The sequence below is a fragment of the Lactuca saligna genome, chromosome 3 (assembly GCF_052625555.1).
Source record: "Lactuca saligna cultivar CGN05327 chromosome 3, ASM5262555v1, whole genome shotgun sequence".
In the NCBI taxonomy this organism is placed as follows: Eukaryota; Viridiplantae; Streptophyta; class Magnoliopsida; order Asterales; family Asteraceae; genus Lactuca; species Lactuca saligna.
In genome coordinates this window covers 29,822,381-29,833,200 of record NC_136419.1, presented here as the reverse complement: position 1 = coordinate 29,833,200, position 10,820 = coordinate 29,822,381, and the positions used below count along the sequence as shown (strand labels likewise).

General features: G+C 31.6%; 1 protein-coding gene across 1 annotated transcript; it reads right to left on the bottom strand.

The window, feature by feature from the left end:
* Window positions 1-7,362: 7,362 nt before the first annotated feature.
* Window positions 7,363-10,451, bottom strand: LOC145034948 (glycerophosphodiester phosphodiesterase GDPD1, chloroplastic-like). The gene is made up of 7 exons (XM_078983519.1): window positions 9,972-10,451; window positions 9,303-9,362; window positions 9,061-9,141; window positions 8,765-8,965; window positions 8,576-8,671; window positions 7,916-8,112; window positions 7,363-7,807 (listed from the first exon to the last, which is right to left on the bottom strand). The coding sequence occupies exons 1-7, from the start codon at window positions 10,227-10,229 to the stop codon at window positions 7,588-7,590; spliced, it is 1,113 nt and encodes a 370-aa protein (XP_078839645.1). The 5' UTR covers window positions 10,230-10,451; the 3' UTR covers window positions 7,363-7,587.
* Window positions 10,452-10,820: the final 369 nt, after the last annotated feature.

Here is a 10,820-nt window from a genome sequence, read left to right as displayed (position 1 = left end):
ATAAGAATTATGAACTAGAATCATAAACATAAGATAAATGAAAATCAAGCATAAATCCTTCAAACCCACAACTATCCAAGGGTTTTAGCCCAAGTCAACCAAAATAAAAATATTAGCCACTTATGGCACATATATAACAATCACCAAAGTGTTTTTGCATCAAGAAACTAACAATTACTAGAATGATGAGAAGAATGTAGATCAAGCTCTCAAAAACCGCCTCCAAGGTGCTCCAATGGTGGAAAAATCAAAGTTTGGCTGACAAACCTAACCCCCAAGGTAAAATGGCGAGCGAAATGACCAAAATGCCCCAAAGTGTGCAGTTGCGTGGGTACCCTCGCAAGTTTGCATGACCGAGACCCCCAACCTTACAAATGGTGCTGAAACACTATTGGATTTTTTTCCATTACTCCACCCTACCACTCAAGATTCTTTTGGTCCCCTCCACACCTTACATGATTCAAATTTGGCCAATCATCTTCAAGCTTCAAATGGATAGTCTATGCCTAATAATAAGAGTTCATGACCTATCTACATATGCCCACTTCATCCAAGTCCTCAACATTTTAAGTCCAATTCTTCTTTGATGGATCTGGAAAGCCTAATAATGCCTCAAGAACCCACCAAGCCCATCTCTAAGCTAAACCACAACAACACTGAGACTCTAGAAGCCTGCAAAACACCTCATGCAAGATAGAAACTACGCGATAGGGGTGTTGAACGGGTAATTTTTTCGGGTTTCGGGTAATTCGGGTTTTTCATGTTAGAAAAATTACCCGTTACCCTACCCAAACTAAATTCGGGTAATTCGGGTTTGGGTAATTCGGGTATCGGGTCGGGTTTGGGTAATTCGGGTATTACCCGAAATATATGATTTTTTTTTTGAATTTCACCTAAAAATAAATTTAATGAAATAAATACGTCGTGCTTTATTAGTCTTGTTTATATAAACAAACGATACATAAACGAAGTTACTCAAGCTTTGAACATTGAGATTTTCTACTCAATAATACATGAGATATCAAGTATTTTTGTAACGACTTAATCTAATCTAATAAGATGTTAAAAAAACAAATACCTAAAGATCTTAATTTAAAAGTTTAAAATATTTAAGATAAATGTAGTCATAAGTTTTGCCATGTTCTAAAGTTTCGTCAAGATAATGAGTTTGTTAGTTGTAATAAAAACTATAATATAGAAAACAGTTATGTTTTAAAGAACGTGATGATATATAAAAATTACTTTTAATATTGTTAGTGTCGTATTGTCATAATAAATATATTTATGTTTTATAATAATGATATTAGTTTAAGCGTGATCAAATACCTGCTATATAGTACAAGCTCTATAAAAAAATGAAATTTTAAAATAATTTGGGTAATTCAGGTATACCCGAAATCCAAAAAATGTACCATTTACCCGACCCGAAAAAAATCGGGTAACCCGATTACCCGGAAAAATTTACCCGATACCCGATTTACCCGACCCGATACCCGAAAAAATCGAACGGGTAATTCGGGTATCGGGTATTTTCGACAGGGCTACTACGCGATACGATCCAATATAAAAGAATGAGATAGAATATACAATGCAATACTAATAAGAAGTATAAAAATTATAAAATAAACTATAAAAAAGAAGGAAATAAAATAAACTATCAATTTTCCTCATTCTTCGGTTCTCTTATCATGATAAAAAGAGCAAACACAATAGAGTCTTTGATGTTAATCACGTTGAAATAGTTTGACTGTTAATGTAGCTTCTTCAAAGGGATGGGGTGAAAATCCCACCACAATGCATCGTATGTTGGACTTTTCATGGCTTATCAGACAAATAGAGAATAAAAGGAAATAACACAAACACATACCTAAGAACATAAAATCAAAGCCTAAAATGACAATCAAAGGAAATAACACAAGTGTATAGCTAACAATATAAAATCAAAGCCAATATACGAGAAAGTGGTTTAATAACATATAATCAAAGGCAAAAACAAAGGAGAAAAAACTATGTACTTGAGTCAGACGATCACTAATTGGGTAGGGTTTAATGGACTCGAGATTTATTTTTGTTATTGAATTTGAAAAGAATAGTCGAAAAGAGAAATAAAATATCGCTTTGTGAAAAGATAAAACCAGCCTCATATGCATGGCACACAAGGGCTATTGACAATAAGAAAGAAATGAGAGTTAGTGTGAGGAACAAGACTACAAATTAAGTTTGAAACAGGGACCATTTTGAAATAATTATCAACTTTGGACTAAAAGTGTTACATTAAATAAACACCAGGGCCAAGCATGTATCTTACTTTTTTACTTTATAAACTAGTAAGAATTTCACAGATGGTCCTTAAGCTTTTTCTTTTGTCCCTAAAATAGTCCATATGAAACTTTTTTTTGCATGGTTGGTCCCTATGGAACAAACCTTGCACACAAATGGTCCTTACCGTGGATGTCCGTTAGATGAATCCATTAAGTTGAAAGAATTTTGGATACAAACCATTTTTGCCATTTTTTGAAACTAACCTAAGGACCATTTGTGAAATTTTACACAAGAACTATTTGTGAAATTAAAAAAAAACTCTATTAGATCTTGTATTAATTACTATAAATCAAAAAAAAAAAAAACATAGAAAATATAATACTTATATAAATAATAATTAAAACGTATACATTTTAATCATCATCCGAATATATTTTATCCAATATATAAATAATTTTTGTTGTCTAGACATTATCTATAATCTTCAAACTACAATACTTCATTAAATATTTCATTTTTTTATTTTTTATTTAAAAAAAAAATTGAAATATAAAGAAATCATTTTATTACTTTTCAATTTTTACATGATGTAATTTTTAAGATTTATCTTATATAAATATATTTATTTTTATGAAAAATATGATGTGTTATTATAAAAAAAATATGTTATTAAATGTAACGTCCCAATTTTCATAATAAAATTTTCATTTTAAAACTAGAATAAACTCATATTTTCATAATACATATTCAAGATAAAATCACTTGTTTATAAATTATAGTTCCAAAATCAGAGTTATAAAGAAAAGTATCATGAAATCTCAAATCATTAAACTGTTGATGGATGTGTACAGTCATACATTCGCCTCCCTATGAACTGTTAAAGTAACTGAAAAGAATTTATTCCACAACTGTAAGCAAAAGTTTAGTAAGTTCCTAAAATACCCCACACAATAATATACAATGCATGCAAACCAGGCCTACAACATAGGGTTGGACTGTTACCTAAGCCTACATCATATAGCTAGACTGTTCTCCTATGCCTACAACATCTTAGTAGACCATTCTTCCAAGCCTACAACATCTAGTTGGACTGCTTTCATTAGGCCTACAGTATCAACTGACCTCCTTGGTATCTTGGCCTACAAAACAGAGCAAGACCACCTCAACCCAACCATAATACGTCAAGATATGAAAATACAAAAACAAGCAAACACATGTAATCATTTCAAATCTAACAGTCTAACAAATTACTATAAGATATCAACATCCTAACATACATATGATACATAATGCAGTGAAAAGTATAGTGAGAAAACTCACTTGACATAACAGAAGAAGCTCCAGAGCAATCTCAAAAACAGAAACAGCTACCTAAGCTACCTAAAGCCAAACCAAAACTATTCCTACGTAAACTACTCAATTCTACCAAATTTTGACCAAAAGTCAACGGTCAGATTCAACTCAACAGACGACTACGTTGTGGTGAACTCTTGGTCACGTCATTGCTAAGTCAGGACAAAACAGTCGAGAGGCAAAGCACCACCATGTCATCTGCCTTCCTTGGCCACATCATGGTCCCTGGCAGAATGCTTTTTTCTTCATTAAGAGCTTAATCCTTAAAGACCAAGGCTCATAACATCATATTTGGTACCTGATATCTTCATAATGAATAATGATTTGAACTTTATCCATTAGGATGGTCCAAACAACCAAGATCTAGATTTTAAGTCTCAAAGGGACCAATAATGCATCTTTCTAAGCCTAATCCAATAAGTCTAAGTCTTCAATATTCAGATCTGAATGGATAAAGTTTCCAACTTTATCCATTATAAGGCCACAAAATTCCAAGATTTAAAACTCTAAGATGAGAAATAGCCGAAACGTATTTTTCTTTATGCTTGGAGTAAAGAAAGCTCTTGCATGCACTCTTTACACCACTAAATGACCATATATCATCTCAAACATCAATCAAAAGCTCAATAGCTTTACAAACTCTATGGAACAAACCACCAATGGACTAAAACTCATTAAAATGGACTAAAACTCCATATATTCATAGGTTTGAACATAAAACACAATAAAGTTTGGAACTTTAAGAGTTATAAAGGTATAGAAGGTAAATGGAGGTTGAATACATCAAATGCATAACTTTAAAGAACAATATGTATTGTTCTTGTTCCTTCTAAAGCACAATAACACCAAAAGAAAGCACTTCAATGGAGGCTAGGGTTTCATTAAAGGTGTTATAGAGGACGCGGAGACTGGAAATGACGACCCCTTATGGTTAATGGCCTTTAAATTCCCTAAAAATCTAAAAAAATGTGTAATACACAAAGCCAGGGTGCCCCACGCTTTCAAAGGGCGCTTCGCGCTTTCCGAGAAATTCTAGTTTTCAGCTTCAACTTTAAACGATCATAACTTCTTTTTTCTAACTCTGTTTTTAGTGATCTTTATATGCACACAAAGATATTAACAAGCCCCAAAATTATATCCACTTACTTTTAACTTAATACATGTCAAACTAAATCCATTAATTTATGCTAGACGCTTGAATATCACTTTTCCCATTTTACCTTATGGCTCCAATGCATAATTTGAGGGCTTAAGTTGCTTGATAAACATTATCAACATCTAATAGGGTCTAAACTCCATTCTTTTGAAACTCAAAACCTTTACTCGATCAAATTATGACTTTTTATCCCGAAATTAGAAACATCCTGAAACTAGGTGTTACATTATAGAAGTAATAGTATGCTATTTTATTTTATAAATATAAGTATACGATTTTGAGTTAAAGATAAAATTATGTTTCGGTTTTGATTTCATAATATTAAGTACGGTACATTTTATATTTGTTTGATATAAAATTTTGACACTTAATTTTAAGAAAGTATTTAGTTTTATCGAATTTTAAATATATTCCTTAATAAGACATAAACTTTTCAAAAAAAAAAAAAAAAAATATCAGTGTTCTAAAAGGCGTACCATGGCGTGAGGCGTGACTCCGCCGTTACGAAAAGTCTTATAACGTTGCTGTAAGACGTGACGCGTGGCAAGGCGTGATATGGCGCGCCATGACACGTTATGGCGTGTTATGGCGCGTATTTTTTCGTTTGAGACATGATTTTTTGCTCTTTGTTATGTCTTTTCTAATCGGAGATACAAGTGTTGTGGTTTTTGTTAAATTTTTGTTACTAGTTATTGATCTAACACTTCTAAAAAGTAGTTATATTTAATATAAATTTATATTTATGTGGTAATATAATTTTAAATTAATACAAAATCGCCGCCTTACATCACGCCTTGAAAAACGACATGGCTCGCCATGGCTCGTTAAGCTTGAGGCTTAACCTTGCCGCCACGCCGCGCCTCACGCCATTTAGAACCTTGAAAAATATCAGTTAGCTAATAATTAACTATACTGCTACAAATGTTAAGATAATTAAGCATATGAATAATATAACATTATATCTATTTAATTCATATTATTTAATAGAAAATAAAAATATTTTATATATTTTAATAAAATGAATTAAATGAAATTAATGTAATATTGAACGGAATTAAAAGGAAATTATATGACATTAATTCAATTTAAAATTTTATTTTGTATTAGATAAAATTAATTACGGACTTAATGTCATATTATTCGTATGGTTAATTATTTTACCATTTGATAATATAAAATATATTTTTTTTAAAATTAAATATCAAAAAGTTTATATCGATCCAATATAAATTTACCTTATTTATATTATTAAACCAAAACCAAAACCGAAATGTATTTTTATCTTTAATTTTAAAACGTATACTTATATTCTCAAAATAAAATAGTAGCAAACTATTATTTCTTTAATAACATATTTTTTTATAATAGCATATTGTATTTTTTCATAAAAATAAATATATTTTTATAAGATGAATCTTAAAAGTTATATCATATAAAAATTAAAAAGTAACAAAATGATGTTTTTATACTTCAAATTTTTTAGAAAAAAATATATTTATTGATGTGTTATAGTTTGAATATTTTAGATAAAGTGTAGATAACAAAAATTATTTGTATATTAAATAAAATATATTTGCATGACGATCACAATTTATAAGTTTTAATTTTTTTTATTTATATAAATATTATGTTTTCTATGTTTTTTTTGTCTTTTTATTTGATTTATGGAAATTAATAAATTATTTAATAGATTTATAAAATTTCACAAAAGGTCATTCGTAAAATTTCACAAATGGTTCTTAAACAAGTTTCACAAAATGGCAAAAATGTTTATTATCCAAAAAATTTTCAACTTAACGGATCCATCTAACGAATATCCACAATAATAATCATTTGTGTACAATGTATGCTCCGTAGGGGTCATTCATGTAAAAAAAAGGTTTCTTAGGAACTATTTTCGGGACAAACGGAAAAGCTTAAAGACCATATATAAGCTTGACGTCAACATGAAACCATTTACTTCTTCTAATCCACATTGTGCTAAAACTATATATCTGAGTCAGACGATCAATACTCGAGTAAGGTTTAATGGGTTCGAGCTCCATTTTTGTTATTGAATTGAAAAAAAAAAGTAATCGAATAGAAAAACATATCATTGTGTGAAAAGAGGAAACTAGCCTCATGTGCATGGCACATGAGGGTTCTTGACAATAAGAAACAAATGGGAGTTAGTGAGAGGGAACAAACCTATAAATTAAGTTTGAAATAAGGACTAATTTGCAATAATCATCAACTTTGGACTAAAAGTGTTACATTGAATAAACATCTGGGACCAAACATGTAGTTTACTCTATAAACTATAAACGATAATGGAATCCTTCGATTTCTTATTCCATAGAACTAGAAGATTATAATGCATGAGTCTTGCCTATCCATAATAATACATATCTCTACAAGTAAATACATAACTTATAGATGCATTCGATCGTCTGATAATAAACTTATAAGAAAATTAGATTATTATGTTAAATATAGTTTTCCCTTCATATTTAACATCTTAATTATTTATAAAAACCAAAAATAAGGACAAAAAGTGTTTCAAATCAACTTTTAGAATTCAAAAAAAAAAAAAAAGAAAAAAAAAAAAGATGTCAAACAACACAAATGAAAACCCTCCATTTACACAACCTTAGCTACAACCATCTTTCAATTGGATGCCCCCCATACAACCTAAAGTGCAGGCCCCTTTTCCTATATTACCTTGATTAACAATATACACAAAACACAAAACACGCATGAAGGTTACAGACATATGATAATGTACACAATCTTACGGGAGTCATTTCCTAAAGTATTTGCCATTAACTACAATCAAATTAGGGTTGCACTAAACCTGGTATGACCTTCATAAGATTCGAAAGTTGACACTGTGAACACTTGATCTCATCACCTTCTTCCTCTTCCTCTTCACCTACTTTCTCTTTTTCAATTGTTTCACCAAAATCTGCAACTGCTTCTGTGATCTCTTCAACCAAATCCACAATCACCCCATCAACGCCCATTAAAAGTTGTGGGTAGACCACCTCTCGCATGTTACTGAATTGTCCAGAAAGTATATATACATTTAGTGTAAACAAGCAAAATACAATAATGAAAGCAAAAGATCTTGAAATTTGTTCTTGTTTTCAAGAAAATGGATCTTACTTTAACTGGCCATAGCTTATGAGTGAGAGATTAGAGTCTTTAATTCTTCTAATTACTCCTGGATTTCTTAGAATCGCTCTTACTTCAGACACAATTCCGTTTAAGCCGCCAGCTAAGCACAAGTTCATTGCTTCATCTAAAGAATTCCTCCGGGTGTCCGTATATGTTTCGGACCCTCCATTTGTGAGAAAGAAAACCTAATCACACATTCATTAAAAAAAAAAATGCAACAATCAAACACAAAAAGATGGAAACTTTTTATTGTTACATGGAAAGGACTACTCATAATTAAACCAACATTTTAGTGGCTAGGGTTATTTTCAATAATGTTATAAGAAGGGGCATTCATGTCTTTTCCAAAAACGAGAGAATCACAAAAATGATGAAAACTTTTTTGTTTGTTACACACGAACACTAATATTATTGATTGTCGGATCAAGCAAATTTTTTAGGGTTGTTTTCAATAATCGGGATATATAGCTAGGGGCATTTACATATTTTCCACAAATGAGAGATGTATCATGTATGTCACCTTGCTTTACCGGAAAAAACATTACAGTTTTTGTTCCATTATGTTAAACGCAGTACAACTTGTTCAGATTTGTCCTGTCTTATCCTGTGACGCATATTGTTTGTAAAATGATATAAAATGAGACTTACAGGATAGGTGTTTTGAAGTTTTCGGATCAAAAGAGTGGCATCAGGCTGAAAGCTTGAAAAAAATATGGATCTTTCTTTAGCGTACTTGAATACGACCTGCCAAAAATAGAAATCAAATTAATCTATCAAATGGTATCGCGTTTAATGACATGGAAATTGTTAAAGAAACGCGAAAGGAGAAGGGCATACACGAAGAACAACTTCTATGGCATGAACCAAATCATCTTCTTTGTACACAACATTATCATCAAACTTGAACTCAATATTGAATCCCATTGAATGATTTACTTTCTGAAATACCTCTTCCAATGTGCATAGATGATCATCGTTCTCAACTTTCCACTCGAAAATCCTCCCATCTTTTGTTTTCCTAAACAAAGGTTTACCCACCTGATATCATCAAGATTACACCAATTAAAATAATGAAATAACTTCAAATATGGAAAATAAAAAAGGGAGATGTATGGGAATTGGGAAGTCATTACTTTATTAGGCTCCCTTTGAGGTCCATACGAAAGGAATTCATCCAAATTCAAATCTGTCACTCTTTTCTCAATTATAACACCCTGAAATCAAAACACAATAACTAACCATCTTGTTTTGCAGCCATAAACTTTCATCAGATTGAATCTCCAAGGAATGAATAGTTGAGAGAGAGAGAGAGAGAGAGAGAGAGAGAGAGAGAGAGAGAGAGAGAGAGAGAGAGAGGGAGATGTTTTAAACTTACCTTGTCTTCGGTGAAGATGAAGTTGTCATGGAAAATGATTGGATAATCATCTTTGGTCACCTACAAAAAGAGGGTTTTCGTTTACGTTTTTTGTCTAAGTTTCTTCCATCACCCAAACTTAGATCAAGAAATGTTCAAAGAAACACCAAACAAATAAACAAATCAGTCTCTTGAATGAGTTAAACAATTCCAAAACACGTAATCACTAATTAATAATAATTTCTTATTCTTTTGGACAAAACCATTAAATATTTTTACTGTTTAAAAAGGGTTTTGAGGTGTGACGAATTTGGGTTTAAAAAAATATTTGTTTTCCTTGAATCTGAATGAAGAAATCGAGAAACTCCAACTAATGTCTACATCAAATGAAGACACGAAAGCGACTTTGAAAAAATAATTCAACTAGTCATACTTCGTGGGCTATGATACAACATGTTGTGTCAGTCTTTCCAACACGTGGTTTATAATATGTAACCGATAGTACAAAAAAGACGTCGTTTTAGCGGCAAATTGGGGCCGTTGTCGTACATGTTTTTATCGGGAATCGCCGCGGCCACCGGCAAACAATCACCGTCAATCCCATTTTAGACGTCTCCAATAATCAGAAACGTAAAGGAAACTTAAGCAATCCTAGATAGAATCAAACATAAACGAAACAAAAAAAACTACCTGAACATCGAATTCGATGAAATCCAGATTGAATTTTCCGGCGGCATTAAATGCGAGAATCGAATTTTCTTTGATGGATTTCATTCTGGGGTCGGATGATTGCAATAAATTCATTCCGGTTCCCCTATGTCCGATCACCATGAAGTCCTCCGCCGGCCGAACGAGATGAGGGTAAGTGTTGAATGTAGGAGAATTAAGATCATCTGAAACTTGATCGAGATTAGGAACATTTTTGACATGAACGGCTTTGAGAGGCATTGTTAGGGGGGGGATTGGGAAGAGTTAGGGAGGATGAATTTAAAGGTATTATCCACGATAAACCAGAGATTACGGGGAATATTCTTTGGATATTATTGGGTTTTTTCAACTTTCGTTTCCATGGCTTTTGAACAGTATGAGACCATGCCTGTAATACAACCCACCTTCAAGTTCTAGACCACCGCAGAACGTCCACGTAATTTTTAGACCATTCGTACATATATAAAACTCTTAACTTTTCTCTTCATCGTTTCACTCACGACAATAAATTAACAGCCACATTTTATAAATATATATTTAAAAAAATCAACCTCACTTTTGTTAAGTGTCGCATGCTTGCTATTTTATGTAAATAGATTTAATGTTGCATACTTTATATTTTTATTTCCTATTCAAAACACTGAAATATTTAATATGAGCGTCAAATATATTGTAAACTGTGAATATAATACAAATAAAGTAATAAAGAATGCATATGTGTATATGAATAGAATTATTATATAAGGCGAGTTTTGTATCAAAGACGATGGAATTTGTGGTCAAGGGGTTGAGCCACTTACGGTGGTGTAACATTCCGTTTTAAAATATAAT